The sequence below is a fragment of the Lynx rufus genome, unplaced genomic scaffold, assembly GCF_022079265.1.
Source record: "Lynx rufus isolate CCGP_SWC_20201006 ecotype Redwood Valley unplaced genomic scaffold, mLynRuf1.p SCAF_12, whole genome shotgun sequence".
Taxonomy (NCBI): domain Eukaryota; kingdom Metazoa; phylum Chordata; class Mammalia; order Carnivora; family Felidae; genus Lynx; species Lynx rufus.
In genome coordinates, this window is record NW_025814826.1 from 17,153,823 (window position 1) to 17,178,691 (window position 24,869).

The 24,869-nt window shown below is 39.4% G+C and overlaps 1 protein-coding gene across 1 annotated transcript in view; it reads right to left on the minus strand.

Moving 5' to 3' along the window:
- Positions 1–3,671: 3,671 nt before the first annotated feature.
- Positions 3,672–24,869, minus strand: part of LOC124507527 (cytochrome P450 7B1) — a 100,909-nt gene continuing 79,711 nt past the window's right edge. The window contains exons 6-8 of the mRNA XM_047073859.1: positions 24,624–24,830; positions 11,693–11,868; positions 3,672–4,482 (exon numbers count right to left, since the gene is read on the minus strand). Coding sequence (XP_046929815.1) covers positions 4,195–4,482; positions 11,693–11,868; positions 24,624–24,830 — 671 coding nt within the window. The 3' untranslated portion in view covers positions 3,672–4,194. The remainder of the gene's footprint in view (positions 4,483–11,692; positions 11,869–24,623; positions 24,831–24,869) is intronic.

Genomic DNA, 24,869 nt, shown 5'->3' on the forward strand with positions numbered 1-24,869 from the left:
GACGCTTACAATAAATCGGTTGTGTGTGTGGTTTTCCCTAATAAATTGTGTGTTCTTGAAGAAGGGTAATCGAGTGCACAGCCTCATGTCTAGAATAGAGGCAATGCTCAATAAATGTTTGATTGAATAATGAACTATATGATGACTAAAAAAATATTCCCTTTAACAAATATATAAGAACAGTTTTTAAAAGGTGCAACCTTGTTAAAGTATCTCCTTTACAACTTTATGTTCGCATATTGCATTACACTTTTCAAAATAAATTCACATGTCTCACTATGTTTAGTCCTCATCATGAACCCTCATTTCAAAAAGGCCTTATTATTTTTATTTTGCAATTAAGGAACTGAAGCAATGAGAAGCAAAATGACTGGTCGATGATAACAAACTAGTCATATCACAGCTAAAATCCATGTCTTTTAGCTTATTTCTACATGACATTTTTTTTCCTATTCATAAACACTCTTTAATTCCTACATGTAAGCCTGTGACATGATTCTGTTTTGCTTCTACTGCCCATTCCTTTTATATAATATTTTCTCAACCCTTTTGTTTATTCTTACTTTCTATTCTAAATTCCTGGATACACTTTGGAGTTAAGCAGAAATTAGAAGTGAATAATTTCCCGTGCTCTCTCTGCTGTAAGACAGAGTATACTGCGGAGACAAATGGAAGAATATGGTAGCTTCTCCTTCAGGGAATATGGTGGACTAGTTGTCCTCCTAGTACAAAAAGAATGGGCTACGCTTTGTGGCAGGCAGAAGATAAAACCTAGGGCCTAAGTTGGGAGTGTGTGTGAAATCCAAGATTGCTGCACCAAGCCAAAAACTTGCAAAGGGAACATCCTTGGTTGGTGAACTAGAAAGAAACCTCGCTCCACAGCAAGACTGACTAGATTTGCCTCTCTGGGTGATGGCTCTGGGAAAAGAAAAAAAATCCCCAAAGCAGAAAGTCTCTCCTGTCTATTCCTTATCACAGAACTGCTTTGTAGCTGATTTAGGGTTATAACCCACATTACCCATATATTTCCCATCCCTCATCTCCTCTCAAAGTACTCAAGCTGAAAACTTAAAGTGATCTGAGTTTGATAATAACATCAGTACTACACAAAAGAAACTCAACTTCTCCCCAAAGGAATGAACCTTAAAACTCAGGTCTTAAAAATTTTCCAGAGATAAAATTCCAAGGAATACGGGCTCAATAAACAAGTCATACTGAGTAAGAGTTAAACTAACAGACACAGAATCAGACCCACAAAATACTAATGATTTAGAAATATCAGAGACATAACATAAAATAGGTTTCTTCATATACTTAAAGAAATGAAAGAGGATATTGACTGTATGACAAAGGAAAAAGACATAGAAAAGGACCAGGCAGATAGGAAGAACAAAATTAATCATTGAACTTAGCAAACTCAGTGGGATCAGAAGAAAAACTGAAAGCTAAGTTGGCAGCTGGCACCTGACTCAAAATCAATCCACAGAAAGGAGAGGATCATAAGGGTCTAAGGATGGAACATAACAAATTTAGAACATCTTGGGGAGAATGAAGGCAGTCACAAACTGTGTGTGTGTGTGTGTGTGTGTGTGTGTGTGTGTGTGTGTGGTGTGGTACCATGGTTGGGGACAGAGTCTGTGGCAGCCCAGGGTGAAGGATGGCTGCACACAGCAGTGGGAAGACAGGTGGGGGTAGAGTTCCTGCTTTGGCCTCTCCCCCAAATTAAGTTTCCCATGGATACAATTTCCATCGTGGGGTGAAGAGGTCATTAAAACACTGGGGGTGCATGTTATGGAATACTAAACAGCAGTTAGAAGAAACATATTAAATATACGTATATATCTGTGTGTGTGCATGTATTTGTGTGTGTGTGTGTGTGTATAGTAATATGGATAGATCTTTAAAAACATAGGGCTTAATAAAAAAAGAAGGATCTCATGTATAGAAAAAGCACTTATGTGAATTAACCTGCACACAGGTAATATGTTTTATAAAAATACATACTAATAAAAAGATAATCATCAAACACATCAGAACGTTTATGATGGGGAGGAGTATAATGGTGAAGATTAGGGATAATAAGATAGAGTAAGTAGATAAAGCCAGAGGGGTCTTGCTTGGACAAATCATAAGTGTGTGCCATGAATAAGAAGGATAAGGAGTAGGATTACTCAATCCTCTGAGGTGAAATAAGAAGCAAGAAACAAACTCCATGGATGAGTTAAAGAGCAGATTAGGTACACCGTGAGAGTGAGATCTATACCAATTACCTAGAATATAAATTAGAGCTAGAAAACATGGGGAGAAAAGGTCAAACAACATGGAGTATCGAGTGGGATGCTCTAATACAGACTCTGGGAGAGGTATTATTCTGACATTATGGCTGAGAATTTTTCCCACCTGATAAAAGACACATATTCTCAGACTCAAGAGGCACTGTGACATGCAAGCATGATACAGAAAGACCAAGAACATCAAAGACAAAAAGAACATGTTAATGCCATCAGAGAGAAGAGGCAGACTACCCTTTGAATAATTAAACTGACGGAAGGCTAACCTCTTGACAGCAGCAACAGAAGCCTGAAGACTATGCAGTATCTTCAGAGTGCCGTGAGGAAACAGACTTGTGCGCATAGCAAAGTCATCTCTTAAGGATGAGGGCAAAAAAGACATTTCCAATCAAGCAAAAATCAGAGTTTAGAACAGCAGAACCTCACTAAGAAATGTGTAGAGCATGTACTTTAAGAAGGAGAATATGAATGCTAGAACATGTATTTACTATTAAGTATTGTATTTTATAATGTTATTTTAAAAATCAATCACCTTTTTTTTTTAAATTTTTTAACGTTTTTTATTTATTTTTGAGACAGAGAGAGACAGAGCATGAACGGGGGAGGGGCAGAGAGAGAGGGAGACACAGAACCGGAAGCAGGCTCCAGGCTCTGAGCCATCAGCCCAGAGCCTGACGCGGGGCTCGAACTCACGGACTGCGAGATCGTGACCTGAGCTGAAGTCGGATGCTTAACCGACTGAGCCACCCAGGCGCCCCTCAACCGCCTTTTTAAAAACAATAGTACAATGCTGAAATAGTAGAAGTTCCAATCATGCGATACAAATTAACTGAATTTTATTACCTGCTTTTCCTGATTATACACAGTATCATCATTTATGTCAGATGCCCAATAATCCCTTGGTACCCTGAAATGAGAAAGCTTTGAATCATGGACACAATGCTACGTTATGGCATATATAATTATATTGCATTACGTAATCAATCCAAATAAGCTCCAAGTCCAAAAGATGACATGTCAAGAACAAATCCTGCTATCGAGTTTCTCAGTTTATATAAATGGAAGCATCTAGGAAAGAGTTCATTGCAATGCTGATACAACCCTTCCAGTTGACAGTGAAACCAAACACTACCATGTAACGATTTCAACATTTGCTCCTAACAACAGACCTGATGTCTCGGGCAACGGCTGAATCTGCAATAGGTTTTGTGTGTTCTTATACATCTTATCAGTATCTAACTTAACATGAGTGGTCTTACATAACAAGAAATTTTGTTGCATTGAGCCATAGTATACAAAGTGATAAAGAACATTTATGGATGATTAAATATTGAAGTGAAGTTGAAGCATTTAATCTACTGCAAAACTCATTTAATGCAGATATTATTGATATTATTGATATTATTGATATTATTGATATTACACTTGAAGGGAACATTTTCATCCGGTTTATCTCATGAAAATTTAATTTCCTTCTTCTCTGAGAATTTTGCATTTGTTAGACTGTGTCCATTTCTAGCACAAATTTCCAGTTGTACATAAAGTGTGGTTTTACATATTAGAAAAGAACATGAATGACTTAAAAAATCCCACAGTGCCAAATTTATTGCGGTACATTTACTATGACAGGCGAAAATCACAGTATGTAGAAAAACATAAAAAAGCTATTTTGAGTTTATCATTATGCTTATTTTGATGTCCATTTTCATGTCGACATTCTATTTTATTTTATGATAGGTTTTGTGCACACTGGACTGATCACAGATCAAATATAAATTGACACTTCTTAAACAAACAAACAAACAAACAAAGCAATTACATTTGCAGAAATTCAAAACAAATTGATAAGCCAAGGACATTTAGGTTAGTTTTGATAGATTTCTTTTCTTTCTTTTCAGCTTCTTTAAGATTTTACCTTGTACCTAAATAAAACATCAGAGGCTGGATGCTGAATACCAAACAGAAAACGGCTGCAGTTTGCTTCTATAGGTTTATCATCAATTATTTCTAAATTAAAATAAGTTAAAAGTACAACCAACAATTGCTTTATTTCAATAATTGCCAAAAATCGGCCTGGACATTTGCTGGCTCCAGTTCCAAATGGCATTAGGTAACACTTCAGTTTTTTTCCTTTTTTGAAAAAGGTGGTTTTCTTCTTACCATCTTCTACAAAACGATTAAATCTGAACTCCTGTAAAGAAGAAATAAGGAGTATGAAAATTAAACATTTACATGAAATAGTTTGACCTCCGTTCCACAAAGTTGCCAGCTCTCTCTGCCCTTCTTACAAGGCCTCTCTGCATCCAGCAAATGCCAGAAAGCAAAGCGTGACCAAGTGCAAATCATGTATGAACTTTCAAAAATCTCAAATGCTGCTAGGGAATTACTTCTCCTCTATCATAGTGAAATGCACACACTGATAGGACTTTTCTTCCTAATTCGTATTTCTCTCTTAGGAAATACATACACTTAGGAAACTCAGTGTAGAGGTCATCTCTTAGTTTTTGTTCTCTAAGATGGGTTCTGACTGATGGGCCCTTGGTGGACTGATGTTCGGTACAAGGTAAGGGCTCCTGCACTGGCCACCATTGTTACTCTGGAATAATGTCTCTTATTGGCCACAGGAGCTGCCTAATATGCGTTCTCTACTCCTTCCCAGTTAGCTACTGACGGACGAGGGCTGTGAGCTCAGGATCCAGTGCTTATGTCTGGATTAAATGGACATAAAATGAAATGTGAAATCTATATAAGGCACTAGAGAGGAACTAAGCCACAAAATTGGTCTTGCTTGTTTTTGGACGTTGTACTGAATTTCTCTTATCACACTTCTATTACAATGGACTCTCTCTGGGTTAACTCTAGGGTTGTAGGTATTTCTGATATGTTTTCATACAGAAGTTACATTACTTGTCACAGAAAATTGTAGGCCTGGTTTATCTATGGTGTTTAGCCTGGCATTAATTTACTCTCGCTTGAGTTTCTGAGAGGAAACTGAGTGACCTTATTTCAGCCCATGGCAAATTAAGCCATTGATTAAATTACAGCACGTGGCATGCATGAAAACGACCAAGTATTTCCTATACTTGGTGCTCATTAGCATTAGACCTGCTCAGCACACAACTTTGATATGAACTATATGAAGTCAGAGGTAAAGCAGCAGGTCAGATTGAAAGCATTTAACATTGCATGAAAACCCTACAATATGTGGATGGATTCTGAACCCATCACAAATCATCTAATTTTCTCACTCAATATTAATGTCATCAAAATAATTTCTTTTAAAAGTACTGGGTTTGTCCTTACTCACCTAGATACCTTTTGTGATAAATGCTCAATCTTAGAAAACACACTTTGGGTGGTTTCAATCCCCTTTCAACTTGCAAGCTGATGCAATCACAATGGCAAAATTAATCTGCATTACAACACAAGTATTCCTGGCCCCCCTAGACAGTTCTCGGACGTATCTGAATAGGATCTAACCAGAGCTGAGCTAAAAATATGTGTGCATCCTTGTATTAATGACCAAGGACACTCTTGTTGACATGCATTTTGTTCCTGGAGAAAGAGTTACAATATGGTCCTCTCTCCCGATGACTTTTTCCATTACTGGCGCCCAAGCCTGCTTGCCTGAGTTTAGGACTGCTGCTTCTTCCTTCTCACTGGCCAATCTGAGGAGAGAACCCTCCACAAGAGCTTCTCACATAGCCAAGTCCGTTCAAGTTAATTTACTCATGAGATGATTTGTTGGAAAAGGTCTCACTGCACCTGCACTATCTAAGGCAGGAAATACGAAAGGAACACTTAGCTTGGGTTACAACTTCATAGTGTCCTGATTATATAAATAAACCAATAATTGCTTTACTTCATGGCTGTTCTGTTCTTCCTTGTGAAAGTGAATGTGCTCCCCTCCGAGAGGCCAGAGGGGCAAACATATAATGTGCTGCCCAGCCCTGTGACCTGCAGGTGGTGTTCACATTCAATTCCCTCAAATTTCTAGTCAATCAGCAATGATACTCTTCTAGTTTTCTACCACCTTCTATTAAATTTCCTTATAATAAACATCATAGGAATTCTTACTTAGTTGTTTATATTATTAAACAAGAAGAGAAAAGGCCAACTTCTGTTGTTCTGTTACTACCACCAAGCTCAAAGGACACATGGGCATAGGTATATTTTTGAGTTAAAATTTATTTTCAGTTTGTTTTCCATCGTCAGGGCATGGGGAACTAGAGCAGAAACTAATATTAGGAAAGGCCCATAGCAGATACTAGAGAGATGGTCTGGTTTTTACCCAAACGAGAAGGGGTATAATAGTCTCATCTGTAATATTCTGGGGTCACAGTGACAAAGAACAAAGTGTGAAGAACTCAAGATACACACATTCATTTGGAACAACTTAAATACAGGATTCATCATGTGGACTTAAACTCTTTGCAGTAACCATAATAGGTCAGCACTTCACAACTAAAGAAGGTTAATTAAATGCAATAATAATTAAGTGGATGAGAATAGAGAAATCATTTTTAAAAAGGTATGACACTGTAATTCCCCTTACTTCTCTAATCATTCTGTGGTTGACTTCTGAACATCTTTCTTCTGCTGAGGTTTGTCTAGGCATCAATCATGGTAATCACATGGCTGTGGCCACTGACAGATTTAGGGTAGGGTGTGTGGACAAGTGCTACAGGGGTAACAACTGTGAGGACATCTGATAGGGGTTCCTTTCTTGTGAAGAAAAAAAACCAAATGTTTAATCACCGCTTCCCTTCTGGAGCCACCTATATGTGAATACTTATAACTGCTGTGGCCACCAGGCTGAAGATGGAGCTAACCCACAGGAATGGTAGAGCCAAGAAATCTCAGGAGATTGGCGTTGTTACGCTGTCTTATTGATCTCTGTATTTTCAAAGCACCCAACATAGTGCTATGCACACAGTAGAGGTTCCATATATGTTTGTTGAATTAATGAATAAATACATGATTAAAGTATATTTTAAAATCAATCTTCAGGGGCTCCTGGGTGGCGCCGTCGGTTAAGCGTCCGACTTCAGCCAGGTCACGATCTCGCGGTCCGTGAGTTAGAGCCCCGCGTCGGGCTCTGGGCTGATGGCTCAGAGCCTGGAGCCTGTTTCCGATTCTGTGTCTCCCTCTCTCTCTGCCCCTCCCCCGTTCATGCTCTGTCTCTCTCTGTCCCAAAAATAAATAAAAACATTGAAAAAAAAATTAAAAAAAAAATCAATCTTCAAGCTTTTGAAGAAAACACAGATATTGAAAGAGTAAATAAACATGTAGAGAATGAAGCATCGATGAATATTCAGCGTTCACAAATAGAGAATGGTATGATAGCACTAGAAATCAATAATGGATAGACGATACAATTTTCTAGACAGAAAACAGTTTTGGTGCAAGTGACTGAGGACCATTGAACTCCCTCATTTGTATTCTCCAAATATTGTGTTCAGTTGAGTTTAAGAGATTTTTTTGAGCACTTCCCCGTATGTGAAACATTGAAGTTGAAAATAAAATGTAGTCTTGTTCAGGTAGGTGACATACAATACAATCAGATTTTGTATTCACTCAATCATTTTGGGTATAGGAATCCAGATTAGAGAAAAGATATGATTTCTTAAAATAAAAACTATCAGTGCTTTGAGTGGATGACTAAGGGCCTGGACTCTTGCCCCAGCTTCACAGTCAGTACTCCTGGGAGCAAGATGACAGAGTTCTTTTTATCCCCATAACTTGGGTTCCAATTAATTTATACTAGGTTGAGAGAGTGTGCATATCTCTTCCCAGCTTTGTGTTTAGGGTCTTCATATTAGCAACGTGGAATCAGCCATGTGGGAGTATTTGTATCGCAATAATTGACAAAATCAGGGCTTTTCAGAGTGCCGTGCTGGCAGCACATCCTGGTTCCAACACAGTAGGTATGAAGGCCAATGTACTGGTATGGCAGAAACCCTCTCAACATGAGGCACCTAGCTCTGAGAACACAGCCATATGATAAGGCCAATTCCCTACACTCTGCGCTCTTAAAGAGAAGAGGCTTTTAAATTTCTCGGTCACTCATTATGCCCATCGCAGTGCTTTTGGCATCACACATGCTCAGTATACATGTGTTTCCTTGAAGTATATGGATGGCATCATCTCTATACCAATGTGAGATACAGACAAAATATTAGAGTACGTCTTCATCTGTTATGGCCAGTATATTTGTAGAATAATGACAATAATCAGAATAATCAATACAACAGTTTTAATAGTGATTCAGAATTTATACAAGGGCTTTCAAATTCGTTTATCACTTTATAATCCCTACACCTCTGAGAATGAGGTCAAATAAGGTCTTTCAGCCTCAGACCTTTGGGTGTGCTCCAATGGCTTTGTAATTACTTTGTTTTTCTTCACTGTTACCTTACTTTAGGAGGCGACGTGGTTGCGATAAAGTGTTACTACTACCTTAAGTGTTTGCTGTTTCTTCCCTATCACTCAGTTGTGTCCCCAGGCTTCCTTTTGTACCTCACCACCTCTGGCCACAAAAAAACCAACCAACAGACTTGCTCCAATAAACTAAGCAACCAATATTCAGGAAAAGAATAATTCTTCACACAGAAGTTACACATTGGTAGCTTGTAGACCCAGTTAGGTACCAAACGCTTTTTGTTTAGTCCATGTTGTGTTTTTAAACATTATTTTTCCAAACATTTAAAAATTCTTAACTTTACCCAAAAGTCTATTTTCTGAGTTTAAAAAAAAAATTATTACTTCTTTAAAGGCCTCAGCCATGCCAGGTCTACATGCTTGTAAGAGCTGAATGTTAGCTCAGAAGTAGACAAATGGTTTTATTTAGATACCTCTTGGGATCTCCATTCTCCATAGTTCTTACCAGCCCTGATAGTCTTGCTACATTTATACACAAGACACCGCATCCATTTGTTCTAGTTAGATGCATATTTGAATATGTAATATTGATTCTGATTTAATATTTTAACTTAAGTATGTTTTCACTTTCAGAATATTCATCCATCCCAGCATCCCCTTATTTATTCACCCTGTGAACACCCTCATGTGCAAGGTACTGAGAATGCACAGAAGGCAATGATGTGGTCTTTCCCCTTCTGGAGCTTACAGCATACGGGAGCACAGACAAATAAACAAGTAATTGGAAAGCAGCAGGTGGTATGCACTATAACAAAGTACAACAGACCCCACAGTGGGCAATGGCAAATTCCCCAAGGAATGAGGTGGGAATCAGGAACACTGCCAAAGAAGAGGTGATTAAGGGTGATTCTTGTGGAGTAATCTGGAACCTCTTGAGTGGACAAGTAAGGAGGAACATTCCAGGAGTAGAGAGGTGTATGAAGGAAGACAATGGACTGTTTTTGGAATGTAATATTCTCGAGTCTCTTGGGCTTGAACATCCTGAAACCATGCCTCATTGGGTAGGAAAACCTATGCTCTGCTAAGACTCTTCAGTCTCTGTGTCCTCCAAGAATAACTATACTTATATTTGGAGCGAGTCTTCTTCAAGTTTCTGGCCCAACAGCTATTGTCTGTTTTCTACATCTAAGGCCGGGTCTTCCCATTCAAGATCTACCGGGCACAAAAGGCAGTGAGGAATATGAGCCTCTGAAGAGCTTCTGGGCCAGTGCTCTTAGTGACAAATGGCCAGGGACAGAATTTCCCAGGATCTTCTTCTCTTTTTTTACTGTCAGTGGATGGTAGTTTCATACGAATATCTGTTCTATGAGCATCTACAGCATCTCTTACTGTCATTCTAAGTTGATAAAAATGACAGGAATAAATCTATATGCCTGATAGTGGTAGGTGCTCAGTCAATGTTTACAGAATGAATGATTAAGACCTTGCCGAATAATATAAAAATGGTTCTGAACCATACATTTTTCTGTGTCAATAATGACCAGCATTCCACAACTAATTTCAAGAAAATAATGTTGGCAAAAAAAATAGCTAGTTAATGGTGGTAATTTGGTAAACATTTATTATTTGTTGATAACTTTAATGTTGATTTTATTATGATGATATGAATGGTAAACTTAATGACTAGTAGAACAGTCACATAATGAATATAATAAACACAATTTAAATAAAGAAAAGAAACTACAGACAGAAACAAAATTTAAAAATATTTTTCAGAGATTAGTTATTATTTGCCCTATTTACTGACTATCTATGTGTTGATATTCTTTTTTTGCTATTTACACATGTGGAGACAAAGCTAGTTGTCTGCAGAATGTTCACTCACTCACTAATACCCTACTTCTGATTTGCTATCACCATTTATATATTGCCTCTTCTTCTGAAACACATAGAAATCATATGCACACTTTCCCTCTCACTTAAAAAATTTTGCCTTTGCTGATTAAATAGATGCACTGTTTGCATCGTAGTTGGAATCTACCCTCTTCTTATTAATTTCCAAAACTCAACAATACTTTAATCTAGCCTGGCTGCCAAACCTCTAACTTAGAAACTGGGTTTTAAAGTGGTCCAGCTATAAACTGCCCAAAAAGAGCACAGAAGTTCACCTTTCAAAAATAGTACTTTATATACAAAAACCACTATGGCAACACCATTACTTCATGAGACACACAGGCAGAATATGACTGCATTCAATTTGCATGCAGGTGGTGAACCTCTGAAGTGGTATTAAGGGATGAGCCAGGGTGGATTAATTTCCAGTCTTTGATATTCATTAACTCCAGCTTCAGAAAAAAATATAAGGAGATGACACAATTACCCTCAGAGCTTCACCCGTGAGCAGCAGCTTTACAATCTGAAGTTCGTAATGCCATCCTGATTTATCAAAAAGGGGCATATACCTTTGGTAAGAGGTGAAAAAGTATATGGGCTTAACTATGGCAGTGATGGTATTTGATTCTGGGACAGTCAACCCCACTCTGGAAACACTTAGCAAAACAGTCATTATCATTTATTCTCTAAGCCACCTGTCAACAGTTAGCCCTCTATGGTTTTCAATAATTCTCTGCCAAGCAAAACATATTTTTTTGGCCTACAGGTAACGATAGGCAAGGTACCATGCCTATTTTGTTTGAAGAAGAAAACATTTAGTCTCATCATTCTATTTCTATTTGTAGATCACAAAACCTTTGAAAGAGAGATACTTAGGAAACACTTCAGTAAACAGGAAAATTTTCCCACTGGAAGAAGAAAAGAAGTCATCAATCCATCTCAAATTCCTTCTGGGACAAGGTGGAAGAAGCAAGCTACAGAAAGAGAGTATGAGGCCCCTATCCCTCTGCCCCTTTCCCTGTTCACGCTCTCGCTCTCAAAAAAAAAAAAAAAAAAAAAAGAGTATAAGGAAGAGGAAGAGGAATGTGCTTGCAGTTATCTAAGAAGTAGCAATGATGCGTGTTTACCTCTGGAGCTTCAAAGATTTCCGGGTCATAGTGTAAGGCTGGAGGAAAGATGGCGACCAAGTCCCCCTTTCGCAGACAGTAGTCCTGCGGCTCTGAATGTATAGTCAAATCTTCTTGAACAAAACGGAAGATGCTTGAGAATGAGCATAGTCGTAAAACCTCGAGAATGGTGCTTTCTGGAGGACACAAGCAAGCAACAGCTTATTAAAACACAACTGCTCCTGAACGGTGCACTCAATTGCCATTAAGCTCATTACCAATAGCTTTGATTGAAAACAAAGCCCTTTCGTAATCAGATCTGTTGAGCACCAAGAGGTAGCCATGGTGGCCTTCCATGGCCAGAGTGAGGAAGAGGCAGGGGAGTTAGCTGTGACCTGGCCCTAATCACAGAAGGCAACAGTGGTGTACTTGGGCAGAGAGCCATTAACTAGGCTTTTTGTAGGAAGGAAAGGTTTGTAAGAGAGGAATGCTGTGTTATAGGTATATCCTTTGGACATTAAAACCATATCCCCGTTCAAGTATGGTGCTGGTGGGTTATTTCACCAACCTTTAGAACAGCTACCTCTTTAAAACCAGGCTGGGACAGTTAACAACCACTTAGGCAGTTCATAGTAAAGTAATTGTAGTAGTGCTTTCTCCGATGGCTTAACACTTAATATCTTCTATGCTAGCTGTAAATAAAATGTGGGTCAGCATTTGTTGGAAAAATTTCAAAGTAAAAAGACTTTTATAGGATTCAGAAGAAAACCGTATTTCCCTCAGCATCCAGGGAAAATAACAGTCACCATCCTAACCTGGAAGATTCCAGAAGCTGAATGTCCTTGCTTTCCCAGTGGCCTTCACCTTTTGCTCCTAGCACGACAGATTTTATGGCTAATTTCCGGCAATTTATCCTGGCAGTTTGAGGAGGAATTCCTTTGGGAATAATATGCATAATTTGCATAAATCATTCTGATAGCATGCATATCAGCATGTAGCTCCTGTCTAGGTCTGCATCTCTGCCTTCATAATCAAAACTGACTATGTTTTCACCAGCGTGAATGGGTCCTAGAATATAAAGCTTGATTCTTTCTAATCAGCAATGTGAAAAAGAGCTCCAAATTGAGCATTTGTCCCCTTTCACATGGTAACAAATGGTTGTGTTTATGGTTTGCAATTTAGAATCACACACACACACACACACACACACACATACACACACACACACATCCCAATTTCTCAGTGTTCAACAAAGCTCTGAAACATAGAGTACTCAGTTATGAGATTATAGCAATGCACTGGTCAGTGAGGGCTTGCATCCGCTAAAAAATAAAAATAAATGCTATTTCACTAAAACTTAAATCTACACACAGCTTGCACAAGGATATCAAGTAGCTTTGGGTGCCTTCTCCCAGGATGTTTTTCCCTAAGCATGCATTTGTCTGAAGAAATGAGGCTGCGGTCAGCTCTGTGTGGCCAGTGTGGTGATTCAATGTGACATACAGTGAGGCAGTGCATATTCTTTTGGACTGCCTTCGTTATTATAATCAGGCAGAGTCAAATCGGTTTGTTGGTGATGAGGCCAGAAAAGAACTTTGGTTTTGGAACATGGACTCTACCGCAGATAGCCACAAGGCACCTGACACGACGGATTTCAGCCGGCAGGCCACCACTGACCAACATTTCTGTGCTGAAAAGCAAGGGTCGGCTTCCCATGTACTGCTGCTGGCTCCACTGGCTCAAGAGCAGAGTAGCATCATTTTGGCTTGTGGTGTGAAATGGTAGCTGACATATGTAGCAGTGAGGTTCACCCAACAAGTCCAGTAGGGGTGTGGGAAGAAGAAAGACAAAAGCAAAAATAATTGTGGGCGGCTCTGTGACAGGGCAGGCATTTACCAGTCCAAACGACACAGTCACATCCGATTGGCCGATGTGCTCGAGGGAAGCATGGCAGCTTGCGCCCACTGCAGTATCACAAATGACAATTGGGCAAGCATATCTTATGCAGAAGTTAATCACAATAATGGAGCACAAAGTGTGGCTTAGCGGTCAGATCGTAAATGACAAATCTGTTTTACCTTCCAGTACCAGTTATGTGCGCAAGACGAGGTTGGCCATCGCTCTGAGCGATCATGCTGATAATCATTAGATGACAAAAGTAATGAGTTGCATTATTATCAACAATGGAGAGGAGAGCTTCCGTGGCTCTGTGTCACAACACACAGACACAAAAGCCAGCAGCTTTCCCACCAGCCCCCGTAAGAATGCAGGCAGAGCTATATGTTGAGAAGAATGACAACTGCACAATAAAAAAAATTGCAGCCTTGACTTGTAGTTGTCATAGTTGAGCAGACACCAGCCAGTGCCACTGACGGACCAGCTGGGCCCTGGGAGGACTTCCATGCTGCACCAGGAGGTACAGTAAATTATCCTGCACGGTAGAGCAACATCTGTTTCTGTGCTAGTGCCGAACAAACAAGGCAATTTAAAACATACCAAGGGATAACCAAGCAACAAATGAACATGACCCTCATTTTTTTCCTCCTTCTCACACACGAGGTGTTAAACTTCATTGTGCAAGCACTCCACGAAAGAGAGGCCAGGTTGGTATTTGATAAGGTGTTGTCAGAGAGATTTTGCAGATTTCCAAAATGGAAAGAAAAAGCTTATAGTATTGTTATTCTTAGAATCTTCCTTCCCCCCTTCTATCGTCATTTCTTTTATACCAAAGCTAGCACTCAGTTCTCAATTCGCTCTAGAATTAAAAAAAAAAAAAACTTTCCATATACTTATAAATATTCAGTCTTTAAACCTAATTTGCTATACTTAGTTCACATGCCTTCAAGCATTTGTCTTCCAATTTCCACTGAATAAATGCGTACTAATGAGAAGTAGAGCAAGCTGCTGAGGCAAAGCTGGGTGACTTGGGTCTGGCCTGCCACCAGCTTGTGATCGGCGGGCAAATTGAGTTAAAATGAAAAGTCTTGTCAGCTGAAATTCAACATGGTAGCCAAACAGCAAGCTGTCAATCATCCAGCCAAAACAAGGGACTGTAGGTAATAAAAGGTCATTGTGATCATTAGTGCACTTGGCTTTCGTACGCAAGTTAATTTTAATTAAACATGATCTCTATCTGTAAATGTTTTATAAAACTTATTGTGCATAATGGATTGTTAATTTATACTAACATTTAGCAGGTAATAGGACCCTCTACTTCTGAAATGCATTGTGGAGAAATGGCTATCGAGAATGCAAATATTTTGGGGATAATTTACACCAGGCACCACAAGGTGCCAACGATTCGATTGTGATTAAGATAAGGCTGCCTGTGTTTTATTAAGAACTGAGCTTTACTGACCAGTTCACGCCACGAAATTGGATTACAGAATTCCCACCATGAACTTACAGTGCAGAGCCTGAACCACCTCCTTCACCTGGCTAGGAGAGATTTGTTTCTCTTTTCAGGAGCTAAAAATATTCTGATTAAGTATCCCTCCTAAGCAGAAGCTGGGGAATGTGTTGAGCTAAGATGCTTTACCACGTAACTGTGAAGGAAAATGGCAAACGAGAGGAACTGCTGGTAGGAAGAGGCATACACACTTTCTCTTTTGCCCTCAGATCTCAATCCTGGCTGTAATAATTGACAGATGATTCTCATTTGCAGATTTAAAGTGCTGAAGCAGCTCATGACAATCAATAATGCATGTAACGATGCAAACACAAATAAGCACATCCAAGTTTCTGCCTCACACTTAGGCCATGTCTGTATATGTGGAATGAATGTACTGTGACATGGCCAGGCTGTTAATTTGGGTCATCTTAATGATCGGTGCAGACTGTCACACAGTCTGATTAGCCATGGTGATCCGTGGATAGCAGTGATGGCTGGAGTGAAATGGACAGCCAGCCCCTGCCACAGTCCACTGGGGCTGAACACTTGGGCGGTCTTACAAAGGTGTATGAGAAGGGGGGACAGGAGGATCTGCAGGCAGTGTTCCGGAAGGTATGAAGAAATGGAGTGAGGCTCCAGGTGTGTGTGTGTGTGTGTGTGTGTGTGTGTGTGTGTGTGTGCCCATTTTACATAACTGCCTTCAAGACAGGTAAGAAGGTAAATTAGAAATTGCAATAATCAGATAACTTGAAGCAGATAGCTAATTTTGGGCTCAACAACTGTTTAATCTATTTTAAATTTTTTTTAATGTTTATGTATTTTTGAGACAGAGAGGGACACAGCATGAGCAGGGAAGGGGCAGAGAGGGAGACACAGAATGTGAAGCAGGCTCCAGGCTCTGAGCTGTCAGCACAGAGCCCGACGCGGGGCTCGAACTCAACAAACTGCGAGATCGTGACCTGAGCCGAAGTCGGTCGCCCAACCGACTGAGCCACCCAGGCGCCCCTGTTTAATATATTTTAAATCAAGTTAGCAGTACGTCTGAATTGGTACAAATGTCTACTTTCACTCTGCACTGAAGACACAACATTTGGTTTTCTGCTAAAATGTGGAAATGTAAATTCAACATTCATTTGTTCAATAAATGTTTATGAAGGTCCTACTCTGCTCAGGGCAGTGGACCACTGCTGCCAGGAAAAAAAAAAGGAAACACAGTTTTCTTGGCCTTCATGGTTTGGCCTTCATGGACACTGCAATCTGGGTAGTTCAAAGTTGGGAAGTGCATATAAACAGGAATGTGGGGCAAGATTCTAGAGAAGATTCTGCACAATTTCTGAGTAGACACCTCTAAAGATGGCATTCATAAAGTCCTGGAAAGATAAAGGCAAAAAAAAAAAATCAAATTCCTCTTCCACATATTAGCCCTTTAAAAATATTTAAAGACAAATGAGGTACCTGGTGGCTCAGGTCATGATCTCACTGTTCCCGAGTTCTCAAATGAGCCCCACGTCAGGCTCTGTGCTGACAGCTCAGAGACTGGAGCCTGCTTCAGATTCTGTGTCTCCCTCTCTCTCTGACCCTCCTCTGCTTGTGCTCTCTCTCGCTCTCAAAAATAAACAAACACTAAAAAAAAAGACAACCATCATGTTCTTTTTATTTTTATATTATTTTTTTTTTACATTTATTTCTGAGAGACAGAAAGAGACAGAGCACAAGCAGGGGAGGGGCAGAGAGAGAGGGAGACACAGAATCTGAAGCAGGCTCCAGCTCTGATCTGTCACCACAGAGCCTGATGCGGGGCTCGAACCCACAAGAACCGTGAGATCATGACCTGAGCCAAAGTCGGACGCTCAACCGACTGAGCCACCCAGGCGCCCCAATCATGTTTTTAAATTGTGTGTCAGGGATGACATGGCCTCAGTCTCTTGGCATCCTAGATGAATTCAATTAATCAATGTGTCTCTAAAAGTGTGGCAGAATTGGGTGTGGTGTTTCAATTAGAAACGTGGAAAGGAACTACTTTCTTCACCTTGCATACCAGACTTCTATTCATGTTTTGTTGGAAGCAGAGGAGCAACAGATTTTTGAAATCATATCACCACAGCCTTGTCTTAAGCTTTGTGATACCCCACAGGTTATCAGCTCTGGCTGCCCATCAGAACCACCTGAAATGGTATTAAAAAAATAAATGTTGGGGCGCCTGGGTGGCGCAGTCGGTTAGGCGTCCGACTTCAGCCAGGTCACGATCTCGCGGTCCGTGAGTTCGAGCCCCGCGTCAGGCTCTGGGCTGATGGCTCAGAGCCTGGAGCCTGTTTCTGATTCTGTGTCTCCCTCTCTCTCTGCCCCTCCCCTGTTCATGCTCTGTGTCTCTCTGTCCCAAAAATAAATAAACGTTGAAAAAAAAAATTAAAAAAAAAAAAATAAATGCTCCATTCCAGACCAATGGAATCAGAACCACTGCATTAACTAAACCTTTAAATGAGTGGTTTTGAACCTTGGTTGCACATTTAGAACCCCCATGGGGAGCTTTTAAAGCCATCAGCCTGCACTCCAGACCAATGAAATCAGAACCTCTGGGGGTGGGACCAGGTATGAGTAGTTTTTAAAGCTCCCCAGATGATTCCAATGAACAATCAAGTTTAAGAACCGCTGCTTTCAACTATTCTGCTAAGCCACACATTTCCTCATCCTGTTCTTATGCAGTTGATTTTTGACCTAAGTACAGTATTTTGCCTTCTCATTGTTTCCCTTTCAATTCCTGTTTCCAGTATTCATTATATTGTCTAACCGTCTTAGCTTTGTGCTGAACTGAAAATTTGATATACATCCAGATCAGTCTTTTTCACTTTTTGACCAATGTTTCCTTATATTACCTATGAAAATCTCACTATCTGATTTCTGGTGTAACCCTTTGTGGAAGATACCTTTCCTTCCTTCTCCAGTTAGAAGTTTCTAAATGAAGAAGACTATCCCCACTGGAAGAGAGGATTTTATTAAACCTTACTATTACTGTCTAAATTGTTTATGATTGGGGCGCCTGGGTGGCGCAGTCGGTTAAGCGTCCGACTTCAGCCAGGTCACGATCTCGCAGTCCGTGAGTTCGAGCCCCGCGTCAGGCTCTGGGCTGATGGCTCAGAGCCTGGAGCCTGTTTCCGATTCTGTGTCTCCCTCTCTCTCTGCCCCTCGCCCGTTCATGCTCTGTCTCTCTCTGTCCCAAAAATAAATAAAAAACGTTAAAAAAAAATTTAAATTGTTTATGATTTTTGGGGCGCCTCGGTGGCTCAGTCGGGTAAGCGTCCGACTTCAGCTCAGGTCATGATCTCACGGCTTGTGAGTTCAAGCCCTGATGTGTTGACAGCTTCAGATTCTTTGTCTCCCTCTCTCTCTGCCCCTCCTCCGCTGGCACTCTGTCTCTCTCTCTCTCTCTCAAAAATAAATAAAAATAAAAATTTAAATTATGTATTATTTTTCAAATACACAATTATCTTTAATACTGAATGAACGTTTTCAAAACAACACCCACAATTGTGACAAATAACCACACTAAGATGTTAATGATAAGGAGAACTGTATGTGTGTGTGTGTGTGGGGGGAGGTATATGGGAACGCTATCATCTTTGTAATTTTTCTGTAAATGCAAATTTATTTTAAAATGAAATATCTATTTTTATTTAAAAAACACCCCCCAAATTCTGATGTGAACCTCTAGCCCCATTATTACCCTCAAACCCAACTGCATCTGAGAATTAGTGATACGTATCCTTGTAAAAGAGTGGTCAAGTTCTCTGGTAAAGTTGTAGAGCATTTTCCCCCAGAAGTGACAGTATTTATGGGTTAGCATTTAAGTCAGAGCTGGCATCGATTTCTGGCTCTGCCACATACCTAGCTGTAGGAGTTGAGCTGGTTAACTAATCTTTCTGAATCTTGTTACCTAATAATTGAATGAAGATAATAGTACTTTTAAATTAAAAAAGCTAATATATGTAAAGCAGGTAGCACAGTGCCTACCACATAAGAAAATGATAGTTGTTAATATTGCCATTCATACTGTTCCATCTGGAAATTAAAAATATAGTTAACTCTATCATTATCTTGCTCACATTTTCTGATCTTGTACATGTGCTCATCATGGCTAGCTTTGCTGAATCAAGACACAAAGAATCCCTCTCCCCTCTCAGTTTGGACAATGAGAAAGGGCTTCGAGGGCTCTGCTATGAGACAAGTCTGAGGGAAAAAGGTTGGATGTGGCCAGAAAACCCTTTACCTCCGTGACCTTAGGCAGGTTATTTAGCACCTTGAACATTTTCTCCTCTGTAAAAATAATGACAACATAAGAGCTGCCCTAGTCCCCCAGTATTTTGGCGAAGATCACCTGAGAAAATGTAGGAGTCCATAAAATTGCCTTGAAATTATGAAGTCATTAATATATTTAACATGGACTATGTCTAATGATCATTATGTGTTACTAAAGTTTATTTTTTTTCAACTGATCATTTCTTTGTTTCTGCTTCTTTCTCCTCACTAATTGGGTTTAGCAAGTTTTGATAGAATTTTGTTGGAGAATCACTCACTGCAGGCTCATAATTCTAGGGGTTTTATAATATACGGTCTCCTTTTAAAAAACTGTTACACATTTTGCTGAGCTTTAGTTTTATAGCACCTCCTTTTATTCCAATAACCCTCACTTCAGCTGCAGGTGCAACTTTTCTCATTTTCAGAACATGTAATTGAACAAAATTAGGTGCCTGCAATACACCTGAGTTATTCACTTATTCAGGTCAGAACTTATAATCCACTTTGACTTAGGTTCTTCTTACCTAGAGTATGTTTGTTCTTTCATGTGTGATGCACAGAAAGAGCACTCCTGCGGGGTAAGGTAGATGTGAGTTAGATACCAGTTTGATTCACAAATAATTGAAAATGAAGAGAACAACATAAACATTGCAGGGATGGCATTGAGGTTAAATATCATTTTGGGGATAGCAATAGATAACATTTAGTGAACCCATACTTTTAAAGTTATTTATATACATTATTTAGGCAAATGTAGAAGAGGTAGTATTCAGCGAGATTATTTGCTCTCCGTTTGTCAAAATTCCAATTTTGAGAGCTTCTTTCCCCTCCTTGCATTACCTTTTTTCTTCACTCTGACTCATCTTTTCTCGTTTTTCTTTCTCTGTCTAAATCCTACCTCCACTCCAGGTTTCTCTTTCTGGGAAAACTGAAAAATTCTTACTTTTCTCTCAGAGTTTCTCAAACTTCCATTCTATCACCAGTTCTTCCTATTGAGATTCGGCCCAACTGGCTGTTATTTGAGCCTCATTGCATTTACTATCTTATTTTAAATTTATATTTAACTTTTGTTGTAGAGACCTTTACTAAACATCAATCGATATAAAATTTTGGTGAAGTCATGATAAGCAGAGTCCTTATAATAAGTTATATAAGTATACAAAAACATGAAGTTGTGTTTTTCTTTATCTAAAAAAAAAAGGTGGAATGGTTTCAGAGAAAGATTCTCAAGAGCATTGGAAAAAAGCATGAATCCCTCACAACCTCTTACAACAGATGATTGCTTTGAATTACTTAAACAGGCTTGGTACTTAAAAGCCAAATCTATGGTACATATTTTAACTTTTGCTGACATTAAGTGTATATTGATGTCAGAGGAAATTTGATACATGGAAGGCCTAGAGGATTGAGCCACAAATGTCAATAATATATGCACAATGATTCGCATTATGATAAACCCATGCCCCATTGGGCTCTGTCTTCTATAATCACTCTAAACAAGAGACATCATTTTTGTTCAGGAATAAAGCACTCATTTCTATGGCATTCTAACTTTCTTTTCAACCTTACTTTATAATCAATGTATGCTGACATGCAAAATCTCTGTTAAAAGAGATTTCTTCTTCCTGGTTAAAAAAAAAATTCTTCTTCCTGGTTAAAAAAAATAGTAGCATTCATTTCATCCTTGTGATCTTTTCCTTATAATAATAGAAATTCAAGATGTATTTATTTTTAAAGAAATATACTTAGAATATATAGAACTCTGTCCTTAAGCACATGAGAAAGGGGAGACACATATACTCCATATCAGGGGGTACACTGTAAATATTTAATTCTGTAAATCTTCCTTTTGTATGTACAGTTCATGCTCTATTTATATCGAGAAATATTCACAACTGAACTATGACCAGATGCAGAGGTTATCTGTTGTGTTACTAATTCATGTAAAAATTTGCTTCAATCTGCATCAAACTGTCTACCTCGTGCAAGAAAAAATGCACACTATTTTCTAGAAGATTAAATTCTCGCAATGAACAACACTGGCCTCTGCTGGTAACTGAGGTCACGATGAACAGAGATCCACCTTTTCTAGATTGCTGAAGGCTCTGCCTTTATCCAGGTAGATCTACACTCTCTTAGAATAACTGTTTTTCACCTGTTGATGATAAGTGAGCTGTAAATTAATGAGGGCTCCAAGGATGAAAATCTCTAGCACTAGCCATGGACCTAAATGGACCCAGACTGTAGATCTGGAACTTGCCATTTCTTCTGATGAAATAAATTTAAACATTTCTGCTTTAATGTCACAATTTTAAAATGACCTTTTCTTTCACGTCACTCCTCATCAGGGAAATACAAATCAAAACCACACTCAGATATCACCTCATGCCAGTCAGAGTGGCCAAAATGAACAAATCAGGAGACTATAGATGCTGGAGAGGATGTGGAGAAACGGGAACCCTCTTGCACTGTTGGTGGGAATGCAAACTGGTGTAGCCACTATGGAAAACAGTGTGGAGGTTCCTCAAAAAATTAAAAATAGACCTACCCTATGACCCAGCAATAGCACTGCTAGGAATTTACCCAAGGGATACAGAAGTGCTGATGCATAGGGGCACACATACCCCAATGTTTATAGCAGCACTTTTTCAACAGCAGCCAAATTATGGAAAGAGCCTAAATGTCCATCAACTGATGAATGGATAAAGAAATTATGGTTTATATACACAATGGAATACTACGGGGTAATGAGAAAGAATGAACTATGGCCTTTTGTAGCAACGTGGATGGAACTGGAGAGTGTTATGCTAAGTGAAATAAGTCAGGCAGAGAAAGACAGATAACATATGTTTTCACTTTTATGTGGATCCTGAGAAACCAGAAAACCATGGGGGAGGGGAAGGAAAAAAAAAAGTTAGAGAGGGAGAGAGCCAAACCATAAGAGAATCTTAAAAACTGAGAATAAACTGAAGGTTGATGGGGGGTGGAAGGGAGGGGAGGGTGGGTGATGGGCATGGAGGAGGGCACCTGTTGGGATGAGCACTGGGTGTTGTATGGAAACCAATTTGACAATAAATTTCATATTAAAAATAAATTAAAAAATAAAAATGGGAAAATTATCTTTTCTTTCAATAACAAGATGCCGAGAGTAAAAGAGAATTGATGACTTTCAACTAAATATTTAAGAGTAATAACTGTGTACAGAATATAAACACATATTCCTTTAAGTTTATTTGCTTTACTTCCCAGTATCCATCATCTGATTCAGAAAATGCAGCTGAAATTACTGGAATACATAGGAAAGCAACCTTGAGTTTCATAGATCTATAAATCTACCCAGAAAATACTGTGTAGTCATGTGAAGGTGACTACCCAGAATTTTTATGCACATTGTTTTTTGGATTTGTTCACCAATAATTCTGCAAAGACCAAAATAATATTTGTATTTTGGTAATGTTGGGATTACTTTCTTTCTCCAGGCAAATATAAAATACTTGGATAATGTAAGCTAAATTACTTGGATAATGTATGCTAAAGACTATAAGGTGATACATTTTTCCCAATTGATCGAACAAGCTAACCAAGTGCCAGTACAAGACGAGCTTCCCGCTACTGCTTCTGATGGGTCTGAGCCTAGTCAGTGGGAACAGTCTCTTAGAACACAAGGGCCATTCCTTTTAATATCGCCCAATAGTCAGCACAACTCAAGATCTGTGAGTTCTTTGCGCTCGGAAGTTCCCATCAAAGAACTGGAACATATTTATTTTATTATTATTTTTTAATGTATATTCATTTTTTGAGAGAAAGAGAGACCGAGTGCAAGCAGGGGAGGGGCAGAGAGAGGGGGAGACAGAATCAGAAGCCAGCTCCAGGCTCTGAGCTGTCAGCATAGAGCCTGACGCGGGGCTCGAACTCATGAACAGTTGGGATCATGACCGGAGCTGAAGTTGGTTGCTTAACAGACTGAGCCACCCCACCTTTTTAAAAATGTGAACCTGGAACATATTTAAAAGATAAAAAACTGAGGCCAACACAGGCTAAAATACTTGCTTACATTGTCAGGAGTGGAACAACGGATACATATAAAGACATACTCCTACCTGTGCCCAAAGGGACTTGGGTTATTGTACAGTAAAGGATACCACAGGATGAAATATCAATACAGAAGGGACAGAGAATAACTCATTGATATGGAATTTAACTTCGGGAGTTAAAGTTTATTCACATAAACATATGATGTGTCTTATCAAAACTGGTCAAGGAAAATGCAATCCATTGTCATCGAAAGCTCATGTCACTGGTGTACACGTCTACGTAGAAATAGAAAACCGGGGCGCCTGGGTGGCGCAGTCGGTTAAGCATCCGACTTCAGCCAGGTCACGATCTCGCAGTCCGTGAGTTCGAGCCCCCGCGTCAGGCTCTGGGCTGATGGCTCAGAGCCTGGAGCCTGTTTCCGATTCTGTGTCTCCCTCTCTCTCTGCCCCTCCCCTGTTCATGCTCTGTCTCTCTCTGTCCCCCCAAAAAATAAATAAATGTTGAAAAAAAAAAAAGAAATAGAAAACCAACTTAGTCACTCCTGACCTCCAATATATTTGAAATAGTGGCTATGCATATCTCATGAGTCAGTGATTATTTTATAAAATACTGACATTTCACATGGAGTAATTAGTAGTTGCTGCTGCTTCTTTTCCTCCTGTCTCCCTTTCTTTTTCTTCCCTCCTTCCTTTTTCTCTCCCCCAAGTATGTTTAAGTCAAGAAGTTCCAGTGGAAATCACTTTTACTACGTTCTTGAGAATCATACACTTCAAGCTGTGTAAAACATCCTAACCTCTGCCTTCAAATATAGATACCATTTTAGGGAAGAATAAATACATTTGGTACACAAGTTGCCTTCTGAAATACTTTCTTTTTCAATCCCCAAATACCTTTCTTGTCAAGATAGTGCAGCAGTGTTTAGAAAGCGTTAGCACACCAACAGATGCTCAGAATCAAATGACTTAATAGGCATAAACTTTTTTTTTCAAATAATTGCAAAGCTTTGGTTTAGCCTTTTGCATACCTTGCATAGTTAATTACCTAGGCCTTAATGTTTACATGTAATGAGAGTATCTACAGCTATAAACTACATAATTTATAATTGATGTAAATGGGTGTTATTATGTCAATTAGGCAGCTGTGTCCTCCACCTCTTGGTAAACAGCTTTGAGTGATAAACTGAGTTTGCAGAGAGGTACCTTCTTTTCTTCATAACAGATAAAAATAAATTACCTAGGTAGACCAGGCTGTCCAATTGTTCTCTGGTGAGGTGGATGGGAAATCCAGACCCTTTCTTTTGACCTGTTGACTGCAGCAAATGGTCAATTTCGTCACGCAGCACTGCCATAGCTTCTGGGTGCTGTAGGAGGTAATACATCGCCCAGAACATAGTTGGAATAGTGTTTGTCACAGAGGCCCAGAGAAAGCCTAAATGATGTGCTGGGAGAAAATAAGTGAAAAGGAAGATTAATAGCGTTT